At 33.4% G+C, this 14,056-nt stretch overlaps 4 protein-coding genes across 4 annotated transcripts in view; 2 read left to right on the top strand and 2 right to left on the bottom strand.

The window, feature by feature from the left end:
• Window positions 1–340: 340 nt before the first annotated feature.
• On the bottom strand, window positions 341–1,357 carry LOC149908224 (uncharacterized). The gene has a single exon (XM_090102180.1). It carries the CDS (start codon window positions 1,280–1,282, stop codon window positions 341–343), a length of 942 nt encoding a protein of 313 aa, XP_089958306.1. The 5' UTR covers window positions 1,283–1,357.
• A 1,931-nt stretch (window positions 1,358–3,288) lies between these two features.
• LOC149908223 (uncharacterized) lies at window positions 3,289–4,302 on the bottom strand. The gene is made up of 2 exons (XM_090102237.1): window positions 4,262–4,302; window positions 3,289–4,179 (listed from the first exon to the last, which is right to left on the bottom strand). Exon 2 carries the CDS (start codon window positions 4,177–4,179, stop codon window positions 3,289–3,291), a length of 891 nt encoding a protein of 296 aa, XP_089958363.1. The 5' UTR covers window positions 4,262–4,302.
• Window positions 4,303–4,892: 590 nt separating this feature from the next.
• LOC149908222 (uncharacterized) lies at window positions 4,893–5,918 on the top strand. Its single transcript, XM_090102236.1, has 2 exons — window positions 4,893–4,947; window positions 5,198–5,918. The coding sequence occupies exon 2, from the start codon at window positions 5,198–5,200 to the stop codon at window positions 5,816–5,818; it is 621 nt and encodes a 206-aa protein (XP_089958362.1). The 5' UTR covers window positions 4,893–4,947; the 3' UTR covers window positions 5,819–5,918.
• A 3,162-nt stretch (window positions 5,919–9,080) lies between these two features.
• Mekk1 (mitogen-activated protein kinase kinase kinase 4) overlaps window positions 9,081–14,056 on the top strand; it is a 39,169-nt gene continuing 34,193 nt past the window's right edge. The window contains exon 1 of the mRNA XM_090101660.1: window positions 9,081–9,412. Coding sequence (XP_089957786.1) covers window positions 9,327–9,412 — 86 coding nt within the window. The 5' untranslated portion in view covers window positions 9,081–9,326. The remainder of the gene's footprint in view (window positions 9,413–14,056) is intronic.

Genomic DNA, 14,056 nt, shown 5'->3' with positions numbered 1-14,056 from the left:
AACAAGTTAATTGTGTTTCTTAAAATGTTTGAGTTAAAAAAAATCTAAATGATAAATTAAAAGTGTGTAAAATTAAAAGTTTAAATGTGTAGAGTACCTAACTACTATCACCCTACTATTATATTTATATAGGACTAAAAGTTTTTATAATTTGTAAGGTTCAAACTGCTTACGCATTTTTTATATTAAAGCTACTATTAGATAAGTATTCTATGGATAAAGTATCTGTTTGATTGTTTATGAAATAAAGATTTTTTCATGAATTCTTCGTTTTTTATTATGTATTCTTCATTCACAAATATTTATTTACAAAAATATAAACATCTACATTAAAATTCATCTATTCTATATTAAACGATACTGATAAATTGCTAATCTTCTTGTTACCAGGAGGTCTAAATATCAATTCTTTCTTCCCACTACTCAGCACATGGCTTGGTCCGTTCCGTAGCACAACTTGCTTGTACCGCCCTGCTTTATTATCTTCATCATTAGACATCACTACAACTTGCTGTTTATTTGAATTATCCTCTCTTGTCATGACTCTCACTGTTTTATATCTCCTTCCGTTATCACGTCCATTTAACAATTGATCAGCTTCATCGTTACTTATCTTTTTCTCATATTTAATTTCACCATTATTCGATACATACGTCAGCACTGGCTTCACTAGTTCGTTCTCACTTTCTGAACTTGCTTTGCGTCTGAGTATTCGTAATTTACGGCGTTTAAATTTCTTTCCTCGCCGTAGATAATCACAGTCACTGCTCGTTTCGTCACTCGATTCTTCTGAACTTGAATACTTTGGTTTTGGTTTCCATCGCCTTGGTCTGGGTTGTATTTGAGGTGGCATTGGCACGACTACCACCGGTGGTGGTCCTGGCGCTACAGGCATCGGCATAGGATATACAGGAGCTGGTACGGGTATTGGTGGAACAGGTGGTAAAGGAACTGGTGCATCTCCCGGGTTACGACAGCGACATTTTAAGTGACATGGCGAACAATATGAGAAGAACGCTGGCGTACATTGCGGCATGCATAGGCACGGAGGGCATGGCGGACAGTTCTTAGGTCTGGGAGACGCTACGCAATACGAAGGGGCATATGCCGGCACAGCTACTTGCACGGGCATAGGCACGGGTACAGGGATGGCTATTGCAACACTCTTTTCCGTGGTCGTTGTAGTAGTAGTGGGGACAGTCTGTTCAGGTATTTCAATGGCGATGATTGGTATTTGCATTGGTGGTGGCATTGGGATCATTGGCGGAGGAGGAGGAGGCATGTAAACTGGATAAGCTAATTGTACGTTGGCCTTTCTTATGATTGTGACTAGAATTATAAGAGTCCATTTCGATGATTTGATCTGAAAAAATTAAATACATATAAATTTTACAACTTTGGAAACTATTAAAAGGGTAAATAATATCCATTTAGTTTACATTATGAACACACAGTATAAAATAAATAAACTGATATAAAATAATCAATCAATTAGTACATAGGTACTAAAGTAGGTAATAGCACTCATGAAAATAGAAGAAAGGATACGAAGTACATTAAAGTAAGAACTACTTACGTAACACATATTCAGCTGTAGAAATTCAATCGCTCTTTATGTGAACGGAAAATGCTTTTATGCATTTTACAATTTCTTACATAATCTAGTTCATTGTAAGGTGAAGTGGAAAATATGAAAATTTTGCTTTGAATGCTTACACAATATCAAACCTTTCAACATATGGTTATACAGATCGTAAAATTTTACGTTTTATAACCATAAAAGAAATGTAAATTCATTGTAAAGCAACATTGTTTTGGAGAAGAAAATAACGCTTTGTTGTTGAATGAATAAATTTTTAAGATTTATAAACGTCATCATAATCCGTTAATATTTGTTCCCACTGTTAAGATTGGACTTGTTTTCTCATCATTAGTCGCTCAGCTGTTATTTTTCTTAGATCTTTATAAATACACAACGGAAATCCGTTGTCTATTTGAAAATCATGCAGTTTTTGAATTGAAACTTTAGGCGCGTTGAGAGTAAAATTCCAAGGTCGCGTCATGGCAATACCGTCACGTCATGGAGTAAGGCGATGATTTTGGTATCTTTGAATCTTGCCAAAGAAGTTTCACTTCTGACACGCGTGTTCGGCACATACTCTATTTTTTTTATAGAGTGATTCAAGAAGAAGGTTTTAGTATATACCTAGTTAGGTTTAAAATTTAAATTTTTAACAAAGCGGGCGAAGCCGCGAAAAGCTAGTGTTATAATATATTTGTATGATTTATACTACAGATATTATTGTATTTGAAAAGTGGGCCCATCACAAAAAGCTGAAGTATATAGGTATTTCATTGATTTAATAATTATATTACAAAGATTGCATATCATCTTTTTCGGTGTGAGATATATTTTGTTGATTAATCAAATACATATTTTAAGAGTTATTAGCCAATATACAAGTGATAACTGCGTTAAAAACAACCGACTTCAAACTTGCACTTGCAACATTTACAAATACAGACAAAAATGCTCATAAAATAAAAACTACTTGGTCTATCCGAATAAAAATTTTATGGGACCAATTCGACACCATCCCACATCGAACAAAAAAATAATCACGTAAATCTGTTCAGAAACCTCGGAGTAATCGGTGTACATACATAAAAAAAAAAACATACCGGCTGAATTGATAACCTCCTCCTTTTTTTGAAGCCGGTTAAAAACAATAAAATCAGTTCATTAAATGGCTCATAAATCGTTAACGGTAACGGTTAACGGCAAGTTTTACAAACGAAATATTATTCTATACAAAAAAGTCTGCATAACTTTTGCCCTTAAGTAAATATTTGTAGTTTCAGAGATATCGGCCATAAACTTTTTTTGTTTTATTGGACAGTAAGTGACCCTTAATCTAAAAAACAATTGAATTCGGATCGGAAATTTAGTGCGATGTTCTGCAGCATGAAAACGGTTTTATTAACTGGGGTAAAATAATTTTGGTAGAGCAGGCGAAGCTGCGAGCGGAAAGCTAGTTTAGGTAGTACCTATAGGAAAAACTTAATAAATTTTAAATAAGAAATTTTAAGTTTAATTTATTAACTTGATGAAATTGCTTGCATTTATAGTTCTATAGTATATTGTGCTTGTGGGTATATAGTACTTTGTGGTTCTAACTTCTAAGTATTTCTGAGCATAGATGTGCCTAATATTAAAACAATAAAAATTTTTTCACTGTTTATTTATCAAATTTTGTAACAAAATATAAAACTTAGAAATATACCTACTCATTGCGCTACTACATTTTTGGGCATTTTATGTTTCGATTTTCTCCTATGATGCTTCTGCGTATTGCGTTCTGTTTTAATTTCCACTTTTTCTTCATCTCTATCAGCTCGTATTGCATCTTCTATTTCTTCAAATTCGTCGATTTCTTGTTTAGCGTGCGTTGTAGATTCAATTGTATCGCCTGTTTTAACTTTTAACCAATCCTTCGCTTCTCCTTTACTTATCTTTTTCTCGAATATAACGTAGCCATCTTTAGTAACATATTGTAGGACTGGTGTAAGTAGTTCTTGTCTTTGGTGCCTTCTTCTCTTTTCTCTGCGATGTCGGTTAGATCGTCTCCCGCTGCGTTTTCCTCTCCAATAGCCGTCGTATTCTGAAGAAGAATCTGTCAACTCGTTAGAAGATGTATCGGTATCGGTATCTGTGCTATCATCAGTGTCAGAATAATAACGAGGCCTTCTTTTGCGTATACGTATCCTTGGTCTAGGATCAGGTCGAATTTGTGGCTTTTTGAAGGAGTTATCTGGAGAGTAGAACGGCATAACGATTACAGGGAGTTTATGAGCTGGTCCAGGTGGCCCTGGAAGAGGCATGGGCATCGGTATTGGCATTGGTCCCGGCATACCAGGCATACCAGGAGGTACAGGGATTGGTATAGGTTCAGGTTGTTTACCTGGTGGTGGACTTTGGTAAAATGGTGGTGGGAATGTTTGACTTTGGATTGGTATTTGTAAATTTGGCATATCAGCAGGCGTCGGCATGCGGCAGTGCATTGGAAGGTTTTGGGGAAAATATTGAATATTTGTTGGACATAGTGGTAATTCTGGGTCCTTGCCAATTACACCAGTAAACACTAGAAGGATAATGATGGATTGTATTCCGGCACGCATCTGTAAAAAAATATTATTTAATAGATCTTTATAATTAGAGTAAACTGCTTTAAACTTTTTATTCAAGTTTTGAGGTACATACTTTATAGTTTCATTATTGACTAGACCTCCAGAACAAATTCTAACGATCACTGTGTTTCAAGCTGGTTATATGAAGCTATTTCAAGGAAATTTTTGTGTTTGAAAAAAGTTCAACTCTTGCACACAATGCACTTTATGTAATCGACAATAACCTATTGTATGAATCTTAAATCTTAATACCTAATACTTGCATATTCTTTTATAACATTTTAAAATATATAATTTATCATGTTGATATTATAATGTCCATCTGGAATTATCTTATTTAGGTACCTACTTGCTACATTGCTCTATTTGCGACTACTACCACACAATTACGAATGTTGTGTTTTACATTTGTGTAAAGGATTTAGTGCTGTCATGTATCGATTTCAAACATAATGCACTTTTTAATCGTAACACTTCTAAAAAGATAGAGACATTAATTTGATAAATACATATTTGTATCTATCCAGAATCTCGCTTTTAAGAAATCGCATTATAAATGTAAATATTTAATTAAATTAACGCTTGAAAATACATTAAAAAACACATAAATCTACGTAACGGCATTGCATAAGAACAAGTTAATTTTCAAACAATAGGTTCGAACAAAATCTCTTGTATTTAAGAACATTTACAACGGCATAACGTTACAGTCAATCCACTCATGTTTCGAAGAAAGCATCAACTCCATCTCTTAGGAAGGTATGTTCTAATTTATTACAAAAATTGTGATGTAATTAATAAGTAAGTCCTCAAATAATTCTATGGCTATTAAACTCCAATTACATAAACATCCCAAAACGTGCAACGGCTCGTGAAAATCCATAAAATTATACGCATTAATTGTGTTCCATGTTTTCGTTGATGATAAAATCTTACCTACTGTTTGAATATAATCCTGATCTTAAGGCTAAACGATTATTTCTACTAAATACTTACATTGCATTTTCAGATGGACACAGCGTTACTTCAAACATCAATAGTATTTCATTTAGCACTACAGGCATTGTCACAGTTCCCTGCACCAGGACAATATGCCTATCCACAAATGCCTGGACAGATGGCGGCTCAAGTGCAGTACCCGATGGCCCATGCTGGACCAATGCCGATGATGCCAGGACAACCGATGCCTATGCATCCTCCGTACCCAGTAGGTCAACAACGCATGCCTCTAGTCGTTATGCCATACCACAGCAAATCAGCTGATAGAAAATACAAACGTCGCCGGAGACCCAAGAAGAAGTATTACAAAGATTCGTCATCCAGCTCAAGCAGTAGCGAAAGTTCTTCATCCAGCAAGGAGGATTTAAGGTCGAGAAAAAAGAAAAATAAACACCGAAGAAAACAGCGGCAAGTCCTCACTCCTGTTATCTCTTACATGACAAGAAATGGAGATGTAGTATACCAGAAGAAAATAAAGAAGGACAACGCAAGAGATTGGCTTGAACTGAGCCAAAGTAAAGTGCCGGCTAAATTGGAGGATAGCAAAGAGATCAATGATAGCCAGGAGATGACTATGCATGACTTAAAAAAGAAATTCGGCCTGAAACGGAACCATAAACATAAACATTAATTTTTATATTTTTATACCATTCAATAAATTGAATATTTAAAATCATAAAATATGTTTTGTATTTCGAAATATTAATCCTTTGTTAAGAGCAACTACGATGTAGATACTAGATAGGCATAATAATGTACATATTATTGTTTTAGGTGATCAACATTATTTTCCTGATAGATTTATTTAATTAAATTTTGCTTGTGTAATCTAATTTCTAAAAGTTCTAAAACGTAACGACTTTCAAAGTACACAATAGGAAAAAAAAGAAACCTGCAATTATTTAGGTATAAAAGGTTCTTTGTTTCATATTTCATTGTAAAATAGAATTAGTCGAATATAAAGCAGGTACACTGGATAATTGCACAGTATTTTATTTAAATAGATAGATAATAAAGGTAAAAATTTGATACGGGTACCAGGTACCTACTACAGAACATTTTTAAGCCATTGCATAGCTTCTATCGCGGGCCTTGAGCGCGGGGACCGAATCCAGAAATTTAGTAACGAAAAACCTCACGCTCCCCACTCCGACGGGCGCGGAGGTGTGGCTTGAAGGCATAGCCCAAGCATAGCCTGCTTTACCGCGGCAGTCCCCGAGTGCCACACGTCTTTTTTTGTTTTATGTAGTTATGTGTGTAAAAATTTTACACACATACATAAAACAAATGTAAAATATGTTTCAATTACTTTAGTTATATGTTAAATAACATTATCTTTTTTTCCAGATGAAATATTTCCGATACATCGCAATGCTAACAATAGTTATTTTAAATAATTGTAATAGCATCCAAACCAAACCACAATCATGTTTTGGTTGTATAAATGAATATGATGAGTTTCTTGTAACTACTACAAAATATTATTGGCCATGGCTGCCGGGATATAAGTATGACCCTCCCAACTATGTATGGCCATTAGGGTGGAGTGAAAAATATTTTTTTTCATTTTCGTTTCGGCATACCTGTAAAAAGATGTCATTATTGCTCATAAATACACATGCAAAATTATACTTTGCAGATGATACATTTAGAGGTGCCCCCAACATCATGAACTTTCAGAAATTCAAAAAATTTAGTCGAAAATCATTAAAGTTTAATTTTGACAAATTAACGCTAAATCAGATTCTGTGTTATCTCGTTGGTTACCAACGGGAAGACACAGAATACATAATATTTCAATATATAAAAAAGTGGCTATCGCTGGCTACCAGTGGCTCTGGTCGGTGGCCCGTTTGCGCCGAATCTTATTGTAGGAAACGTTGATTTTACACTAATGTTAGTAATATTTCTTAATTATATTTTACACGTAAATACAATTAAGATCATAATTTAATATTTTTGATGTGAGTTCTATTTATAATTTCGCTTTGTTACAGTAAAATGTTGGAAGTCAAAATACGACAAACGACATGTTGTCCTGTATTTTGTTTGCCAGAGAAGTACCCAGTGTCTCAATTACCAACTTATACTGATGCTAAGAAACTATTACTTATTTATTAGATATGAATTTAAACCTGATAAAATAACAAAATTGATGATTTATCCGAAAGATTAGCTACGTAAATGTTTGATGTGTGGCGAAAAGCATCGCTTCCCACTATTAGCTTTAATAGAGTACTACAACTTATTTGACACACCATATTCAATGAATATAGACGCTTATTAAAACCTTATCAAGACCGACAAACTAACAAAAAAAGAACAAGAAAAGATAACTGAAGTATTTTGTCACTCAGTACCAAAGATTATTTGATATTTGAAGTTGCAAATGCATTTTTTTTTAATTCTCTTGTACTTGCTCAAAAGATTATACCAACTTAACTATGTGGCAAGAATGTAAGAAAACTGAGCCTCTGACTTCTAATTTATCTGAAGAAACCTTAAAAGACATCGTGAAAAGCGGTTTGACTACGTTTCAGAATATCAAAGATTTTCTATGCCTTGCCCAGGCCGTAAAGCATGTTATCAAATTGGTGACATAAGCTTCAAGTGCAGTTTGCCGAGAAAGTAAACAAAATGATTTTATAATGGCAAGAGCATCAGTATCACGACTGCTAATGCCTAATTTTGAAAAAAAAAAAACAGCGTTATCTATACTAATATTATAATCTATACTAATATTATAAAGCTGAAGATATTGTTTGTTTGAACGCGCTAATCTCAAGAACTACTGGTCCGATTTAAAAAGTTCTTTCGGTGTTAGATAGCCCATTTATCGAGGACTGGACTGGAGGAGGCTGTATATCATTACGCTTAGATTAACAGAAGCGGAGCCACGCGGGTGAAACCGCGAGGCAACCGCAAGCGCAGCTAGTACTAAATAATTACTAATTTCTGATATTTTCATTCCTCTATAATATCATTTTCATTAATGAAATACGTTAAAACAACTAATCAGGCTATTATTTAGTGTATCACAAAGAAGTTTGTTATATAATAGACTTGAAGGCCATAAAAATAGTGTGATTAAAAAATAAATCAAAGTTTGCGAAAAAATCATATTTTTCTAATTTTCAATTGGGTTGGGGCACCTCAAAACATCAAGACAGGAAAACAATATTTTGTATGCTGAATTCACTCATTAAAAGGCACCTTTCTGTCGCTATGCCTTTTGAAAAAAACAAAAAAAAAATCTTTCATACATTATCACTCCACCCTAATGGCCATATTATTTTTCTGGCTAATTCAATATTATTAGTTACTATATCGATAAAATAAAGAGATTTGTATGTGTTACCTATATTTTTTTATTCATTGCCACCATCTTTTTCAGCAACTTCTTTTCTTATTTCATGGCTCCACTGCACTGTCCATTGACGAATAGCAAATGTAAGCAAATGTAGATCTCATTCACCAAATTCCTAGTGCTTGTTGTGCGCTATCTTGCGCTATGTTTACAATTCTATTTTTGAACTTCATCAGCTACTTTTTTTTTTCTTTTTTTTATACATATGGATTGTGGGTGTATAAAATTAAAAATGAAAATGGGGTGGAACCGGGCGAGCGATAAAAATTAAAGTAGTACCTACTAAAAAATATCGATATTGATGTTGAGTACTTTATAAAGTAATCATAAATTAGAATAAAAGATAGAAGAAAAAATTTGAAAAGAATATGAGAACAGCCGAATAGGCTTGCATCTTCATACCAATATGCAATGTGCATACAAAGACTTTGACATTTTAATTCAAGTGTCAACTGTCAAGTGTCAGCTGACAAAGTTTCGGAGATGTCAGTGCGACATTTGCTCGTTAATTTCAGTTTATTTTATTTTTTGATGAGTTGGTGAACGACGAAGCCGATGTTCGCGTTATGTGATAGTGTTTTAGTTATAAAACGCATTTAATGCATGATTTCGTGCCGGTATCAGTGTGCAGTGAAAAGAGGTGTGAATTGGACGTGAAATTAATATTTTACCAATATTTGCGATGTAAATCACGTGCTCTACAAATGAAAACATTTAAGTGTTAGCATGTTAGTGGTTCGAGCGTTTTGCATCCGGTTCTCCTATTTGCAAAATGGGTTCGAGCGGTGATAAGGAGTGGAAGAAAAAATTAGGGTTCCCTATAAACTACGATTCCGGCCAGAGCTCGGATGACGATTTGTAAGTATTATCATTAAATGCGCGCACAAGAAACGTGATAGGTTACTACGTCAGTGTTTACATTACGTATTATGTGTGAAATGCGATTTTCGAAACTAATATGTAAAATATATTTATGTTTTATTGCATCATCTAAAGTAATTCTTATTGGATTCACATAAAATATGATTTCGTGTGAAACAGGTTTATCATATCTAACACAAACACTTATTTGTTTTAGTCGTTCCCAAAACACTATGTAAAATATAGTCTATGTCCAATTAGAATTATTACTAAAAAGGGGTGTAAGTGAAACTCAAATATTATAGAAACAAAATATTATAGCATAAAAGGTAATTAAACAGCCGATAAGCTTGTTGTCTACACACATGGACCAGATATTGCTTAAAGAATATTCAGAATATTTTCTTATCTAAATGCTTGACCTGCGATAACAATCACAGTAAAATCTAACTATAAGTAGAGGTTTTTAAAGCATCATTCATATTGTAATTTATTTGTATTTTACAATTTCCATAAAAGCAAAACAACACAATTGAAATTGAAATAAGTAATAGACAAACAGATTTCTCACTTAAAATATTGTTTAACACACTCTTGGTAAGATTTTTGCAATTTCAACTAGATACTTTATTTATAAATCACTTGACCCAGGAGGTCAAGTGAGTTTGGCCTTGGTGTTTACTATTGGACATTGAGAGGATTAGAAAAAAAATCGAACATCCAATGCTTTATGAATCAAACAGCTATTTTAACAAGCTCATAATATCATCCCTGTAATATTTTCCGGTATTTTTATTTTTTATTTTAATATAAAACCAGAACAAACACATACAATCAGATCTTTTACCTTTATTAAATGAGATTATACATTCATCACCTACACAACTGACATTGATATGTATGTTGCAGACGAAGTTGTTTGATTTATAATGAGACTAGCAGTCTGCCCCGGCTTCGCCCGTGGTACCTACATGTTTAAACTGTCCTATCTCTTAAGTTGGATCGAACTGCATATGTGATATGGTGTGCGAATTTTATTATAATCGGTTAAGTGGTTTAGGAAATTAGCATACAATATTATAAGGATGATTACTTCTATCATACTGTGAAAACTCAATTGAGATTAGCCACATAATGTAGTGTTTAGATATGTTAATACTAGCCGTAAATTACTGATTGTGTATCACTAATAGTGTTATCTTCTTCACTTACTGATAACGCTGTTCAAACATCAAGTGGACAGTTTTAGCAGGTGTAATACCTATTATGTAATTTGATTAATGGATACAAATTTATGGAGATTTAGATTTCATTGATCATTTTATTTTTAGGTGACTATAATCGTTTAGATCGTTAGTCTGGTGCAACTTTGTTGAAAATTACATCAATTTTTAAGTAAATTGTATTACATTAAACAGCTGATATTGCATTTTCATGCCCATAAACAACTAAAATAACTTTGTGACACCCATATCTGTGTCAGAAGTTTGATACTTACTGACTATTATAAAAAGAGGGTTTGTCATTTGACCAGCTTACTCTGCAATGAAAAGATGAAATAGCTCCCTTATAATAGATATCTTATTGATAATATTGACTCATCTCTATCATTGTCTAATGCTATGCTAAAATCTGCATGTTGAAATCTTCTTGTCGAGATGTGTCAATGAAAAATTTAAACAAAGTTTTCAACATTGTTGTTAATGAGCTGTTGCTCTTAATGTTTCCAGGAATATAAAACTTTATGTGGACATCAATTGTATAATAAAACATCAAAACCTAGGATATATTACTTAGGATTAGTAAGTAGATGTTCCCCGCGGTTTTACCCGCATTGCTCCGCTCCTGTTGGTGTTAGTGTGATGATATATTATATAGCCTATAGCCTTCCTCGATAAATAGGCTATCTAGCACAGAAACAATTTTTCAAATCGGACCAGTGGTTCCCGAGACTAGCGCGTTCAAACAAACAAACAAACAATCAATCAAATAAACAAACAAACTCTTCAGCTTTATAAGATTATATAGTATAGATTATAACTATACATTTGTATTGTTAAACTTTACTAAGTAGTAGTAATTATGAACATTTTTATTCAGAAATTTTCCTACAAGAAGGTTCTGCCAATTATTGTTTTCTAAACAGACTGCAATGACCTTCATTTTCTTTGTGAGAATATATTTAACAGAATAAGTTCTTTATTAATGCTTATTTTCATTGCAATAAAACAAAGGAATAGGAAAAAAATTGCTATGAGCAAATAGGCTGTTATAGTGTTGATGCATTAAACAAGAGTTTCATATAAAAAGAAAGTAATCCCTTTTTTCCTGCAATAATTTCCAACAGAAATCACAACAATGAAGTCCCATCCATCACATCCCATCTTGTTTAAATATACTGTAAATTACAAGTACCCAATGAATAGAATAAGCATTTTAAGTTAAAGTTAAAGTGAATCCTCTATGTAATGTCGAGTTTCCGTGTTTGTATTCATTGTGTACTAACAGGCATACATTTAACATATAATTAATCGACAATAGCCTATACCGGCCAAGGTTAGACTTATTGAACTATGAATGTTTTGACTAAAAGTGTAGACCGTATGTATGATGTATAAGTGTGTAATTTTACTAATTGCGATCTTGACTATTGATTTGTATTTTGTTAGATATGTTATATGTACTTATATGTTTATAGATTTCGAGGTAAAATACCTAATATAAATGGAACAAACTGCAATTATGACCTAGGAACTAGGTAAAACTAAAAATATTTTTTTTTGGTAAAACATGGTAATGTTTGGCATTACTGTTAAAAAAAACGGGAATTTATCATGACGCTTTCAAGGTCGTCACTCGTAAAGAATTTTTGATAAACCAGCCGTGTCGGATAAAAGCAATAATGTTTGCTGTCGCACTCTATTCCGAGAATGATACTAGATAACGGACGATTATAATTACTAGGTACATTCACGGGAATGTTACGCTTATCATAGCGTTTGATTATACTATTTTATCTTCTTTCGTCTGTGTGTACGTTTTACGTGACGGCCTCAAGAGAAGAGAAAGACCATCCAAGCAAATAACATACAATTAAGTAAAGAAAAATATTCAATTCTTTATTGACATTATCATGTTTTTTTTTGTTTCCACTACTTAGTATTATTTCCCATGAGGGTAGAGCTGGCTGGCTCATAGTTTGTTTTCAGCCTGGAGACGGGCAGCCGCTGATGGGGTCACGGACGAATTCTACCATACCCGTGGGCCGTGGGGCGTGGACCCGTCGTTGATGCGGCTTGACGGAACACAGTGGGGTTTTGGTCGGTAGGAATCCGACATAACCCCCCCTTCCCCCGAGGCCGTGGGTATCTTTGCAAGATTTCCCCACTAAAAAAAAGGCCTAGTTATTATTTATTGCAACATAAGTAATAAATAAAATATATACAAGATGTACCTATTTAAGTGTCTGTGTGGAATATTGTGGTAATGTGGCATGTAAAGGAACACACCACACACAACCTTAGCTGGCGTAGCCGCAGACTGATTTGTATTGGTACGACAATATCTAGATGGCATTTTTGGCCCGTTTCACGACTTACTGATAAAGTACCTGATATGATATTTAACACTTATGGATAAAGGTCAGAACTTAAAATTTCAGACCTACATTTGTCTTTTCACTGACGATACAACCTGTCCAGAACTAACGAAATCGGCAAATGTTATTGTTCTTTAATTAATTATTGAATGTTGCCGAAAATACACGATTAATTACTATCACGTACAATGATAGTCGTAATTCGTATTATTTATGTTACTAAAATGATGCTTTTGTTTGAATTAAGTACATCATCCTTTTTAAGCCCGCAAAAATTTCGCTAAAAAAGAAGCTCTTAAAAATTATTTTTGCTTTATAAAGATACGTTGAGTTAAACCTTGATAAAATAGATATTTTAATTATTAGGTATTCAATGACACAGTCATTTAGAAAAAATAACCGAATAAATTACACCTATGTAAATTACATTTTCTCCAAGATAAGGTGTAAAATCCACAAAACCTTATTCGGACAAAGATGGCTAGATCAGATAATTTGACATGATTCTGAAAAAAAGGCAAGATGGAATCTTGATGGAATAGTTTATGGCGTGTAACTAATTGTTAATTAGGTTTGTAATCAAACTAGGTACCTAACTATAAAAAAATTTGTTTTTAAAATGTGCTATCAGCGAAGGACACATGCGTTTTGATTCTTAGAAATGTACAAGTTTTCCTTATTTACCTGAGTTTTATGTGAATTTTTAATTAACATATTCACAAACTATATTTGCTAATTTAAAACAGCGTCTGCAACAGGTTTTCGTTCGACATTCTGACATGGTCGTCGAACTCTTATAACCTTTGTTCACTAGAACGACCGATTAGCATGTACGCATCATCTCAAAATTATTTAAATAACTAATTATTTGTACGATAATTGATAATTAAGGTTCATTCATCTCTAGTACAGGTGATTAGTTCCTAGAAGTGATATTATGCGTATTGCATATCGCTGTCTCTGTCTCGCAATCATATTTTTAGATTGAATCACAGTAATAGACTGAAACGTAAACATTTATCCATTCAATTGAGATTTTTAAG

The sequence above is a fragment of the Colias eurytheme genome, chromosome 5, assembly GCF_061535395.1.
Source record: "Colias eurytheme isolate Ceu_HAF_F1 chromosome 5, ilColEury1 Martin Lab GWU primary, whole genome shotgun sequence".
Lineage (NCBI taxonomy): Eukaryota > Metazoa > Arthropoda > Insecta > Lepidoptera > Pieridae > Colias > Colias eurytheme.
This window is presented reverse-complemented; position numbering and strand designations above follow the sequence as displayed.